Here is a 14,147-nt window from a genome sequence, read left to right as displayed (position 1 = left end):
TTTTGAAAGGTTACTGGTTTTCTTCTCCCATCTTAGTTTTTTTAACCAATATATGAAGAAGAATAAGGGTCAATCTCAACATTTTATTTTCCTTGTTTTGTTTTGTTTTGTTTTTTCCTCATTGAGTTTATTGGTACATTTTAGGTATATAGTACAGTTACATTCATTATTGGGATTTCGTACCGTCCTTGTTATTTTAACAAAGCTGCTAGGCATTTGTGCAACATTCCCTCCCAGTGTCATAATAGAATACTAACTTTCTTAAAATGTAGAAGTGACAGTACATTTTTAGGAGAAAGTAAATTGCTTTGCACTGCTTCCTTTACTCTTCTCCATATATTGGGATACAGCTTTTGAATATGGGATCTTACTATTTGAATAGAAATGTGTATGTGCAATAAGTGTGTGTGTGTGTGTGTGTGTGTGTGTGTGTGTGTGTACGTACATATATATGTGCATGCTGTGACACTTGAATACACAACAAATGAATATTTTAAATTCCAAGAACGGATAGTCTTTAACACAGTGATTATCCTTTTGAGGCTGAGTACATTACTGACTTGTCATCTAGGTTTTTTACTCCCCATAGAGAGGAGTTTTGAGTCAGTTGCACTTACATGATTATTGTTATTTAAAACTAAAACCATGGCTGTACTTTCAAAGGTAAATTTGGAGATCCCTGTTGGTAAGATACAGCTAAATCTCATGTGTATATAGATTTCTACAGGATGAGATAGTGTAATTTAGGGTTTGATAATTTAATAACCAGGGCTACCCAGGAAAAGTGACCTGATACCATAGTACCAATAAGTAAAGGAGGCTCTGTTTGCTTTTGCCACTTTTAAGACTTTTAACTTCTCAGGTTATTAACCAAATTATTGTATAAGTTAGCAAATAGAATCCTTAGGTTAAAACAACAGATGGGAGATTTGTGGAGTGTCTGATGTCATGGGCATTTTTAGTAGCATAGGCCCATTGCTCTGAGTTTAATTTTTTCATTTATTTTTGTTCCATAGATAACTTTCTCTCCCCAAGTTTGCTATTAAAATCAGATGCCCAAATGTCCCCCCCAAAAAAATGCTTTGATGTCTGCACTGGCACTCATCACTTTGACTATTCGTATTCATGGTCCGAAAAATGGACAGGAGATGAAGAAAGCACTGGGCTAGGAATCAGGGTCTATAGGTTCTGGCCTCCCGTCCTGGGCATGTACTGACCCAGCTGGCCATCTGCAGTTTGAGTGTCTGTGACTCTTAACTCTCCACCTAGCAGGTGGCGCAGCTGTTAACAAGCACTTTCGGAAACAGCCAAGGGTCATGTTGCTGGTTTGTAATTATTTATGTGAGCTAGGAGGCTTCTCTGCCGCCTCCCCCTGCCTGTTCCCTTTCACTTGCCACGTGACAGCACCACCTTCAGAAGCAGTCCTTGTGGCCCATCACTTCTCTTGCTCTTGGCAGAATCGCAGAAAGGCAAATGACTACACCTCCTTGGAAATACTGGCACATTGACACAGTCTGCCTCATATCGACCAGTGTTCTTCTACTCCCTTGTTATCTCCCATGTTCTCATCTGTCCTGGTCACCAGAGAGGGGGCAGGGTAGAAAGGATTCCCTGCTGAGGGATCGGGGAAGGTTTCTTGGAGGAGCTGGTCTCCACTTTGACCCAGCCTTGAAAGATGGGTACAGATCCAGCACGTAGATGGGAGCTACAGGTATAGCAGGGAAGATGGCTGCAGCAGAGGCTCAAAGGATGCTCAAGGGTGGGAGCAGATGGACAGTTGTGGGGAGGAGCCTCACCTATAACATTGCCACAAACTGGGACAGCCTAAGGGTGCTGGATGAGCTGGAGCTGCTGGCCAGCCCCACCTCTAGCCCCCCAGTTTGATCCATGTCTGTTCTGCATGGTGGCCTCATGTGCCAGGAGAGCAGCCCCATGTCACAGGCAGATCCCGGCTGGCACAGAAACTTCCCCTGTCCCTCTAAAATGAGACCCAGCCTCCTTTCCTCTGGCCTCCCCAGCACCTGGTGAACAAGTGTGTCACTAGGTTGGTGGGTGAGGAGCCTTTTTTCTGCCAAAGACAGAAACCTCAGCAAAACCATGTATCTCTTTGCAAAGCTACCCAAAACACAGGAAGTGAGGATGGCATTCTTTCATTTTTAATGAGAAAAACAGTAAACATTTAACCCACCCACTTTTCAAATTAAGGTTCAGCTTCATGGCCAGCAACCCACCTTTTCTCCCTCATCTTGCCCCTGGGGCTAGAATACCGGCATAGAGTGAGTGCTCACAGAGAGCACAGGATGGTTATACGAGCGATCCGATGTTTTGTACAGCTAAAAGCAGTCCAAGTTGGTCAGCTCTTCTAGCCTGATGTACAAGCGGCAAGAGGTTACCTGAGAGAAGCAGCAGTGGGGAGGGGACAGGGTGAAGCCCTGAGGGACCCTAAGAAAGTCTGACTCAGGAAGAGGGGCCACAAGCCAGGAAAGACTCTGAGTTGAAGATGGATTCTTTCCAACTGATTTGGTTCTAAACTATTGAGATGATTTATCACAAGTAACTTGTCACTGTTCTTTGAAATTCTGATGTGCTTTTCAGAACTCATTCTCTGTCCCAAGTGAGGGGCCCCTAGACCAAGGAGAAGGGGGCTCCTCTGGCCTGAGCAGCTTGACTTTTTGGAGATGCTGTAGGCGACCGGCAAAGCACCTCTGTCCATCCTGGTTAGATGACAACCACAGTGGCACCAACAACTGTCATTTATCAAGCACATGCCCTGCCATGCCCTGGGAAAGGTGTCAGACACAGGGTCATTTCTGATTCTTAAGATTATACCATACTAAAACCCACATTGTGTAGACAAGCAATTTATAGAATAGGGAGCTACATTGGCTCAAAGCCACATAGTCCAGAAGTGACCGAGCCAGTATCTAGACCAGGCCTTCCCCTCAGAAAGGAGACAGGGAGCAAATGGATAGGAGAGACTGGCCTCTGTCACTAGCATTAATCACCTGTGGGACTCCCTCGGCATCCTGCCCCACCGCAAGAGGAGAGCCAGACACACTGGTACTGACCATGGGATGTGGCTGTCTTCTCTCCTCAGGTTCTTTAAACTTCTGATGGAATCCATCAGAAAGAAGCATAGTAAAGCATCAGCCTTCCGAAGTGTGAACACTCGGAGAGCTACGCAGCGGGATCTCGATGATGCTGAAGAATCAGGGAGGAGTCGGGTGAGCGAGGCCTGGGGACCACTTGGAGCCACATAGATAGTCCCAAGGCTGAGAGGGAGGTAGAAGACCTGTAGTCTTCTTTCTGGGGAAGGCTCTGGGACTGTTCTCAGTGCCCCTTCCTGGTGGTGCCCGTCTTTCTACTCACGCCAGCGTTTTCTGCTGTTCTGAGAGAGCCAGCGAGCCATATCTTCTCAGGGATAATGGGTTGGGCCAAGGAGGCTGCAGGTATGATGGTGAGACTGCCCCTGGGTCAAGGCCTTAAGACTGCCATGTGTCCTCCTAAGGACCCCTGTGAGAAAGTTTTCATCCTAAAGATGGACTTTCAGTAATGGTATATGCTGAACCTTGATGGTTCTTTTTTTTGTTTTGTTTTGTTTTTTTGTACTGGGGATCAAACTCGACCTTGCACTTGCGAGGCTGGCCTGGGCATCCCTGAGCTAAATCCCAGGCCCTCTTGATGGTTCTTTTTCTAATTTCATTTGGCTTCTCCAGATCAGATGAACTGAAGCCCATATGGCAGGGACCAAAAATATATTTTGTAATAAAGAAGGCAAGCCTCGGTGACAGAAAGGTTGGAGAAGGATTATTTTGGTGGAATATTGAGTATTTTAAAAACTGAGTATTTATATTCTTCCTCCTTTTCCCATCCTGCAACAGAATCGATTAAAAATATTTGGAACAATATTTTGCACCATCTTTTAAGGACTTGCATAGCCTTGGCCTTTTTCTTTCTTTTTAAATGAAAGATTTTACAAGTGGTACATATAAAATTTGAAGAGAAGAAGGCCTGGAGTCCAGGGCCAGTCTGGGATATGGGCTTGAGAGGTAGATAGATGGTGATGGATGGAAGAAGAGTTGGTAGATGGGCAGCTGGGGAGGCGGATGTAATGATTAACAAAGGCTGGGAGGTAAGTGGAAAGGTAGGTGGGTGGGCAGTTGGACGGATGGGTGGCTAGAGAGGTTTGTGGATGGACCCATAGATTCACTGAGCACTGAACATTGGAACTGATCCTTTTCCTTCTTGTCCTCACACCACAGGGAGAGCACGAAGGTGATGAAGATGAGGGGAACATTGTGGATGCTGAAGCTGAGGAGGGGGATGCTGATGCCTCAGATGCAAAATCCAAGAAGAAGCAAGAGGAAGAGGTGAGGGGTCTCTGGCTGGGGCAAAGGGTCTGTGTCATATCCTTCCTTTGGCACATGAAGGACATGGCCTCTTTGTCTGTGTCATGACCCACCAGAACCCTGAAGCAAGACCTGCCTGTGCAGCACACCTCTCGATTGAGTAGGTAGGATTTAGAGGGCAGGAATAAGGATGTCCCTTGGATGTGAGTGTTCCCAGGTTTGACTCAGACTGCAGGACCCATAGAAGCCTCTGGTTACCAGTCAGGCTGTGGAAATGTGATACTTCCTCCACCCCCACCCCAGAGCAGTCCTGCTGTCATAAGCTCAGCAGAAACAAGGGGAGGTTAGAGGGGCCAAAGGACTGCACAGGTGAGAACTTAGGTGAGTGTGTGGAGTGGAAGGGCCAGAAGAAGGGAAGGAAAATAGCCAGACCAAGGCAGAGAAGCCCTAGGTGAAGAGGGTGGGGCGGTGGGGGCCTAGGCCAGGGCCAGCCTTTGTAGGGTGCTTGTTCCAGACACAAAGTGCAGGTCATGGTGGGGCCCTGAATAGCAGTCTGCACTCTTGCTACCTACCAGGTGGATTATGAGAGTGAGGAAGAGGAGGAGAAGGAGGAAGAAGAAGATGAGGAGGACACACAGGAAGATGGGAACATCCGTGGTGAAGATGCCGACCAGGCCCGTGAACCAGATGAGGAGATGTGCTCAGTCCCAGAGGAGGACTTATCCCAGAAACCTCTCTGCCTCCGCCGGGAGCGCCAGGAAGCTGAGGCTGTGGAGCGCCGTGTCCAGGCTGTGCGTGAGGCCCACTCGTTTGTTGAGGACTACCAGTATGACACTGAGGAGGGCCTGTGGTGCCAGGTCAGTGCGGTACTCAGCTGGGGCCGGGCCTCTTTTGGGCCTGCCGCAGAGCTTTGTGATAGTCATAAGGTGGGGCATCCATACTGCTGGGTCTCCTGCTTTTCCAGCACACAGGCCATGAGAGTTCAGAATCTGATGACGTCTGGACCCTCTGCTCCAAAGCACAGCCCCACACATGCCACTTTCAAACCCCTAGTGAGCCAGGGCCCTCTAGTTGCTCAGGAATAGTTTGAGTCTAATCTGCCAAACCCTGCAGATTGGTGCCACCTCACTTAGTGCTCAGCATACTAACATTGTTAACTTACCTCCCTGCCAGCAAACAGGAACCTGAAAGCTCCCCGCACACATGACCTGTAGCCCCCGTCCTGGCTCCTTTGTGGTTCCCCTCAGGGCTGGATGGTGTAGAAGCCTCAGCATCTCACAGGCTTATTTTTTTATCTCCCCTTGGACCTAAGTTCATGGTTCCCAGATGGTAACATAACTAACAGGACTCTTGAATGGGGTCCTGGGCAAGAGCAGCATGTATCATACTTGCTGTCATTTGAAGGACAGTAGGGCAGGGTTGAGTGGATATGAGTCTCTGCATATCACTGATGTCTGTGACAGTGTGGCTCCACTATTCCCACCTTGAATGTGAGTGAGTGAAGGTGTCAGTAAAGCCAGCCAGTGTTCAGGCCCTCCACTCCAGCCAGCATGTCTACAGGAGGCCTTCTGGGTGTCCAGGAGCCTGGCATCTCCAACCTTGCAGCTCTCTCTCCTCTTGTAGGTGATGTTGAAGCTCCCTCTGATGAAAATTAACTTTGATATGAGCTCCCTCATCGTGTCCTTGGCCCACAGCACTGTTGTCTACACAACCAAGGGCATCACTCGGTGCCTCCTGAATGAAACCACCAACAATAAGAACGAGAAGGAGCTTGTGCTGAACACAGAAGGAATCAACCTCCCGGAGCTGTTCAAGTATGCTGAGGTACGTGTCCACTTCTCCAGGGTATGGGCTGGTCTGGGATGACGTGGTAGCTGACCTCATGTTGTCTTGGAACCCAGACACTCGGGACTTGGGGGCCCATTAATTCTACCCCTCCCTAAGCTGTTCATGCTTTTAAAATGTGTTCCCCAAACCGCCCCCTGGAGACTCAAGATGGTGTGTGTGAGCCTTGTTACAGCTTATAGTGCAGAAACTTGCTGAACTTTAACCCAGAGTCTCCAGGGATTTTTTAAACAATTATTTTTCTTTGAAATTAAGACCTTCTCAGGCTGGGGATTTAGCTTAGTGGTGCTGCTCCCTGCCTTGCAAGCACAAGGACCCAAGTTCAATCCTCAGTACCAAAAAAAAAAAAGACCTTCCTGCCAGGGATTTGGCTCAGTGGTTCCAGAGTCTGCCTCACAAGCACAATGGCCTGAGTTCAATCCCCACTACCAAAAAAACAAAACAAAATGAAATTAAGACCTTCCCAAGGTAGAGTAGTAATAAATGGTGTGTTGCAATGCTGCCCTGGATCTGCTCACTTTCTGGTAAAGGAGACCTAGCCTAACACAGCACACCCTGTCCAAAACCCTGCATTCCTGTCCCACCTGCTCACCAGTACACTCATCCTTTTTGAGTTGCTCTCAGCCCTGGACACAAGTGTTCCCACCTCAGGATACTGAGGAATTTGGGCACCTGGCCCCTTTTCCCTTAGCCAGTATTAGGCTGGCAAAGCCCCCCTCCCTCACACACTTCTGCCCCCAGCAACAGCTTCCCTGGAGGATGAGCAGGCTCATGGGAATCAGCTCCTACCTCCATGGGGTGTGGTTTGGGTCATGCGTGCTTGTGGAGTTTGTTCCAACAAGGACCAGACAGGTCATCTGTCTCTGTCTTCTGTGAAGCATGTCTGGTGCTGGGGCAGTGCCCCTTTCCAGTGCAATGCAGAACCACTGAGGGCCACTCTGGGATGGCTCAGTTGGAGCCTCAGCCTCTGGTGAGACCTGACAGACCCCAGTGGGCCTGACCTATCCCTGCCTATGTGTCCTAGGGGAGGTTTCGGAGGTCTCTGCTGAGGGAGCCATCCTTGAACTCTGGTCATGGCAGCAGCACAGACCTAGAACCTGGCCAGCATGTTATCAGCTTTCCTTGCACCCATCCTGGGCCACCTCTCCACACTTTGTCATCAGCTGTGCTCAGCTACCAGGCACATGGAGAGAGAGCGTGGTGGGGGCGGAGGACACGTAGACAGAAGGAGCAAGAGGCTGGGCACTAAGTTCCCCCTCCCACTCCCAGGTGCTGGACCTGCGCCGCCTCTACTCCAACGACATCCACGCCATGGCCAACACATATGGCATTGAGGCTGCCCTGAGGGTGATCGAGAAGGAGATCAAGGATGTGTTTGCTGTGTATGGTAAGAGGGACACCCAGAACACCTCAGAGGGTCAGTCCTTAATGGGCTTTTCGCTGAGGCACAACTGAAATTAGTGCAGTGCATGTGCAGTGGAGACCGCAGTGTCTGAGAGTCCCAGAGGGAATGTGAGGAGACAGCAGCTCCGCCACTGAGCCACTCAGTGGTTTCTCAGCAGCTGGTGTCTTTGAGAAGCTCCCAAAAGTTTGATGACTTGGCCCATCCTGCCTGCAGGGTTCTGGTTTCCTGGGGAAAGCAGTACAGATGAGTCTTTGCTTCAGAGGCTACTAGGTGGGCATGGAAAGGAGGATGCCGGGACGGGGTGGTCCCCAGGCCAGTCACAGAGGTGCTGGAGCTGGGATGGAGCCCAGGGTGTGAGCTGCAGGCAGCCTGGCTTCTGTCTGGTGATGTTTCCTAGCTGTCTTCCTCGTCACTGCTTAATCCTTGCCACTGTTACCATCCCTATGACAGGCATTGCAGTGGATCCTCGCCATCTGTCCCTGGTTGCTGATTATATGTGCTTCGAGGGTGTATACAAGCCACTAAATCGCTTCGGGATCAGGTCAAGCTCCTCTCCTCTGCAGCAGATGACATTTGAAACCAGCTTCCAGTTTCTGAAGCAGGCCACCATGATGGGTCAGTGTAGGCAGGTGCCTGGGCCTTCCCTCTCCTGACCTGGGCAACAGCCTGTCCCATCAGGCATCTTTCCACAGCGCCTTGTACTCAAGGGAGATCTTAGAATGGTAGGGCTGGGGTGGGGGCAGCAAATGAGAAGCCTGCCTGTGCATCTTGAAGGAAGAGAGGATCTCCCCTCTTTAAAGGTGGGAGCAGCACTGCAGCATGGGCTGTCACTGCAGGGACTTGGGACCGGACCTCACACACCTCAGCATTGGGCGCCCCCATCCCCTCACATCACCTTTAGCTTTCCCCACAGCCCCCTGACATAAGCTCTTACATCTCTCACAGGATCCCATGATGAGCTGAAGTCGCCTTCAGCCTGCCTCGTGGTTGGTAAGGTTGTTAAAGGTGGGACAGGACTGTTCGAGCTCAAGCAGCCCCTGAGATAGTGGCTTCTGCAACACCATCTGCCCAGCCAGGAGGACCTGAGTATGGATGTGGCCAGCACCGGAGAGGACCAGAAGGTCAGACTCCAAGGTGGTTCAGAGTGACGGTTCAGAGCACAGCAGTGACCTCAGGCTTCAAAAAGCAGCTGATCTTTGGGTGGAAGTAGAAAGTGACAGTGTTGCTCTTCCCTGCCCCATCTCAGGATTGTAACAGTGCTCTCAGTCCCTCTAAGATGGCTGGGATTTCGCTTGCACTGGAAATCCGTGAGGAGAAGCCCAAGGACGTTCCCTGGAGTATCAGGGGAACATCGACTTTGCTGTTGGGACCAACGGTACCTCCAGTGTATAGAAGTGAGATCCTTTTGCCCCAGTGACTGCAGACAGGATTCCTAGGGTCCCACATGAGCAGAAACATAGAACCTGCTACTCCCCGACGTGCCCTTTCCGGCTCGTCCAACACCTGGGCGCAGAGTACATGGAGTCCCCAACCTAGGGCTTTTTCATGGGCCAAAGGCAGAACAGCACCGTCCTCCAACCACCCAACTTCATACCTGCACTGCAGCAGGGCCTTGAGATCACATCAGTCTCTCCAGGTCCTCAGCAGTTCACCCCCACACAGAAAACCCCACAGAGGCCATTGGCCAAGCTGCCTGGCTTCCCTGGCTCTGCTCTCAGATATGTCGAGCCTTGTGACCTCTGTGTAGGCCCTGCTGTGTGGCTGGGTTTGTCTGGGCCCTCTTCACCACAGACAGCAGCAAGGTACCCGGGCCTGAGCAGAAAAGGCAGAGAGGGCTCATACAGAGGCTTTGTAAAACCAGAGGCTGTTTCTATTTTTGTCTAATGTTATTCTAACTCAGGCTGAGTAATAAACATCCCTGAAACTGTTAGGAGGGGGGAAAACTGACTTGTGTTTTTTATTTTTTCTTCTGGTTTATGGTTTTTGCATTTAGAGTTGAGAACCCAGAACTGGGATTTTCTTGGCACAGTTAGACCTCCATCCCTCTTTTTGCTTTCATCTGAGTTTGTGAGGACAGATCTCATCCCCTGCAGACCCCTCACCACCACCCCATCTGTTCTACTAGTGTCCCCTTCCAGCTCTAGCCCAATGGCCAGTAGAGGCACAGGACAAAAGCTGGTGGGAAGGAGCTGTGCTGATCTGGGAGGTGGGGTCGGGGACTGCAATAAACTCAAGAGTGAGGTCTGGGTTAAAGGTAGGCCTTGCAGGGGGAGAGGGACTACACTACTCCCTCCAGACCTGGGGCAGGACCCAGCCTGCGCCTCTTGCACCCACACATGACAGGGTCTGGCCTTGCTTGGACACAGAGTATGAAAGCTTCCAAGGAAGACAGGGAGGATGGGTCCCTGTGGAATCCTGTGCAATAGAGGCCCAGCATGCAGCGGGGTAGGTGTTCATTCTTTGAGATGAAAGACTCAACTAGAATTGTGAGAGAGTCCTCAGAGAAGATCACAAGGTACCCCAACGCTGCGACCTCTGACTGACGAACGAGTGGGTCCATGTTCATGAGGTCAACCCCTCCTCCTGCCCCCACTCCTCCATGCAGCCTTTTTACACCACTCTCCCCAGAGGATGAGTAGAAACAGCACATCTGGTTTTTAAACAGATGTTCCAGTGCTTGGCCAGCTGCGACATCTTTGCAGTAGTCTCAGGGTTATAAATGCGGTTCCTCTGAGAGTGTCCTTGAGTTTTTGCAAGAGCTACAAGTTGGCCCTGGCCAAATTTGTTGAAGAGGATAGGGCAATTGCAAAATCTTTATTTTGGTTATTTTGTTTTGTTTGTTTTTGCTTTGTTTTGCTTTGGGCAGTACTGACTGAGGTTGAGCCCGGGGCCCTTATGTATGGCATGCAAGCACTGTACCACTGAACCACACACCCCACCCCAGCCCTTTTAATTTTTTTATTTTGAAACAGTCTTGCTATGTTGCCTGGGTAGGCCTTGAACTTGGAATCCTTCCTTACCCTCTACAGTAGCTGGGCTTACAGTTTCAGAGTTACTTCAGTCAAAACAGGATAGAGATTGTCCAGAGGGTTTCACAGACTTTTCATGGAGGCTATGAGTTCTTCAGAACCCCAAAGTACTAGCAGCCACAGTTCCTGGGCATTCTCCTTGAGGCCTTGCCCTTTAGATGACAGTGTCCATACCTATTTGGATTGCTCAGACTTTTTTTTTTTTTTTTTTTAATATCCTTTCTGAGTTCTCAACGAAATCAGTACTGGCATCCCTGAAGTTGCTACCATGAATCTGACACATCTTTGCTAAATCAAGTAGGAACAAACCAGGACTAAATGAAGCCCCTTGTCCCCTTCTCTCTTGGCACCTTCCCTTCTCTCGTTTTTCCATTTTGTATTGCTGTTACAAAGTATCTGAGGCTATAATGTTAAAAAAAGGGTTTATGTCACTCAGTTCTGGAGGCCCAAGAACATGCGGCAACATAAGCGTGGCACTGGTTAGGGCCTTGTGGCAGGTGGCAGCAGTGTGTCCTTTTCCACAGTAGCTTAGCCACGTCCAAGTGACTGGCAGCACATGCGGAAGAGGGCTTCTGAGCCCGTGTTGGGTTCCCTTGTAAAAGGACCCATTCTCTGCAAGCTAATGACTCCATTGAGGCCAGCTTCGGTCCCTTGTCCCTTCCACTAGACCCTACCTGTTAAATCTGCGACCTCAGCACCCCCACCTGGAAAACCAAGCCTCTGCCTGTGCACCTCTGGGGATCAAACCATCACACCCCCAAATGTATGTGCAGATAGCTGTGCCCATTGAACTCTACCCCCACCCAATTCTTTCCCTATGCACCAACTTCTCTGGGTGCCTCCTGTAGCGTTTGATTTTTTGAAATTTTGTTAATGGTTTATTTCACTTAGCCTGATGTCCTCGAAGTTCATCCATTGTGTAACGTGTCAGAATTGCCTTTTTAAGACTAAATAACAACCCACTTAGGGATATACACGTTTTGCCTTTGTATTTGTCTATTAATGGATAGTTTGGTTGCTTTCATCTTTTAGCTATTGTGAAGTGGCTTGATCCTATGGCAGTTCTTTCTAAAATTATTTTGAAGAACCTTGTATCCTTTTCCACAGTAGCTTTTTTACATTCCCACTGGGTTCCAATTTCTCCACATCTTTGTTACTTTCTGTTTCTATTTTAAATAGTAGCTATCTTGATGAGTAGCACGTATTCTCATTTTTGGTTTGGTGTTCTAATCAAATGGCAGGACCCTTAGCTGGTTTGCATCTGCAGACCAACTAAGGATAAGAACAATTTACAAAGTATTTGCTGTTTGCCAATCTTAAAAGTTTTTGAGTTTATGATTGAACACGCTGCTATAGGAATCTAGAAAAATGCTCTTGAAGCAGGAGAGATTGGTCCTTTAGGTGAAGAGTCACCCGTTAGCAACTCCCTCTACAGACTCTGTGGAGTCTTCATACCACAACCTGTATGTGAGGTCACACAGCTCAGGTAGTTGCTGAGCCTGCTGTGGCTCTCCTGATCCCCGTGCAGTTTTACTTCAATCACAGCCACTCAAATAGCTGTGGTCAAAAATTTCAAATTTCCTAAGCCATAAACCCCAGAGGTCCTCATTCTGCACATTGGTAACGCTTGGGGAGCTTTTAGATGCATTTCAATGCCATAACCAGAGATTGGGGCTTTTTGTTTGTTTGTTTGTTTTGTTTTTTTACTGGGATATTTAAGGTATACAATATAATGACATTCATCAGTGGAAATTTGCACCTTTACATAATCAATCATGGTTATTTTTTCCCCATTCCCCTGTCCTCCCTTCAACCCCTCCCCCCCAGCTACAAAGACTTTGTTTCCATTTTTTGTTTTTCTCTTATTCCATCCCCTTCTTTCTTTTTGCCTACCCCTCCTACTTCCCCTTTGCATCTTCCTGTTTCACACCTTTTAGTCATTTATATTTTCACTTTCTCACACAGGAAAAACTATTCAGTATTTACATGTGTGTCCTCTATTTCACTTAAGAGCATCTCCTCAGTGTGCATCCATTTAGCTATAAATGTATCTGATTTATCATTCTTTGTGGCTGAGTAGTACTCCACTGTTTAAAAAAAATGTTCTTTATGAAGTCTCCCGCTGATGGGCAGTTGGGTTGCTTCCAAGTTTTAGCTTTCACAACTATGCTGCTATGAACATGGGTACACATATATCACTGTAGTATGATTCTTTTAATTCTTTGGGGGAAGATACCCAGCAGCAGAATAGCTGTGTCAAATGGAACTTCCAATCCTTGTTCTTTTAGGTATCGTCATACTGATTTCCACAGTGGTTGCACCAGTCTGTACTCCCACCAGCAGTGGAGCAGGATTCTCCCTCTTTCCCCACAGCCCCACCAGTATTTGTTATTGGTTGATTTCTTGATAGCAGCCATTCTTTCTGGGGTGAAGTGGAATCTCAGTGTTGTTTTCATTTGCATCTCTCAAATGACCAGTGTGATGTGGAACATTTTTTCATATGCTTTTTGCTATTTTTACTTCTTTGAGAAATGTGTATTTATTTCAGATGCCCATTTTGGGATTGGGTCTTTAAATTTGAGAGGTCTGATTTTTTTTTTTTTAAGTTCTTTATATATTCTAGATAATAGACCTTTGTCTGAGGAACAGCTGGTGAAAACTTTTTTCCCACAATGTGGATTGTCTCTTCACACTGTTGGTCATTTTTTTTGCTGTGCAGAAGCTTTTTAATAAGAAGACATCCCACTTGTTGATTGTTTGTGCTAGTTCAAAGGCACCTGAGATTTTGTACATAAAATGTTTTCCTACACCAATGTCTTTAAGAGCTCTACGTCACCTCTCTTCCAGGCAGTTGTGTTTCAGTTTTAATATTTAGATCTTTAATCCATTTTGATTTTAGTTTAGTGCATGGTGAGAAATACAGGTCTGATTTTAATCTTTGGCAAGTTGAAACCCAGTTTTTCCAGCACCATTTATTAAAGAGGCTATCTTTCCTTCAATAAGTGTTTGGCTCGTTTGTTGAAGATGAGATGGCTGAGTGTGTCTGGAGTTGTTTCTGCATCTTCTAATCTGTTCCACTGGCCCTTGGGTCTATTTCTTTGCCAGTACCATGCTGTTTTTATCACAGTAGCTTTGTAGCATAGTTTCAAGTTGGGGATTGTGATGCCCCCTATCTTGTCTTTATTACCTAGAATTGCTTTTGCTATTCTAGGTTTCTTCTTGTTCGAAATTAATTTTTGGATTGTTTTCTCAAGGTCTGTGAAGAATGCTGCTGGGATTTCAATTAGGATTTCATTGAATCTATATAGCAGTTTTGGAAGTATGGCCATTTTCACTAAACTGTCTCTACCTCAATCTGATAAAAGCCATCTATGAAAAACCAACACCCAGTATCATACTAAATGGTCAAAAACTGAAATCCTTCACACTAAAATCAGGAACAAGACAAGGATGTTCACTATCACCATTTCTGTTCAATATAGTTTTGGAAACAGCCACAGCAATTAGACAAGAGAAAGA

General features: G+C 47.5%; 1 protein-coding gene across 2 annotated transcripts in view; it reads left to right on the top strand.

The window, feature by feature from the left end:
* The window catches only part of Polr1a (RNA polymerase I subunit A), a 95,925-nt gene that overhangs the window by 72,186 nt on the left and 9,592 nt on the right, over positions 1-14,147 (top strand). Inside the window, exons 28-34 of one of the 2 annotated variants that reach the window (XR_780520.3) lie at positions 3,098-3,224; positions 4,263-4,370; positions 4,925-5,206; positions 5,973-6,173; positions 7,464-7,581; positions 8,050-8,214; positions 8,545-8,720. Coding sequence is in view for 1 of the 2 variants with exons in the window: in XM_010625676.3 (XP_010623978.1) it covers positions 3,098-3,224; positions 4,263-4,370; positions 4,925-5,206; positions 5,973-6,173; positions 7,464-7,581; positions 8,050-8,214; positions 8,545-8,645 (1,102 nt within the window). In the remaining variant the exon portion in view is untranslated. Of the gene's footprint in view, positions 1-3,097; positions 3,225-4,262; positions 4,371-4,924; positions 5,207-5,972; positions 6,174-7,463; positions 7,582-8,049; positions 8,215-8,544; positions 12,357-14,147 lie in introns of those variants that run through there. The other variant, XM_010625676.3, reaches the window with a different exon arrangement.

The sequence above is a fragment of the Fukomys damarensis genome, unplaced genomic scaffold (genome assembly GCF_012274545.1).
Source record: "Fukomys damarensis isolate Sample0158 unplaced genomic scaffold, DMR_v1.0_HiC HiC_scaffold_2, whole genome shotgun sequence".
Taxonomy (NCBI): Eukaryota; Metazoa; Chordata; class Mammalia; order Rodentia; family Bathyergidae; genus Fukomys; species Fukomys damarensis.
The sequence above is the reverse complement of the archived record's forward strand: the minus strand, read 5'-3'. Positions and strand labels throughout refer to the sequence as shown.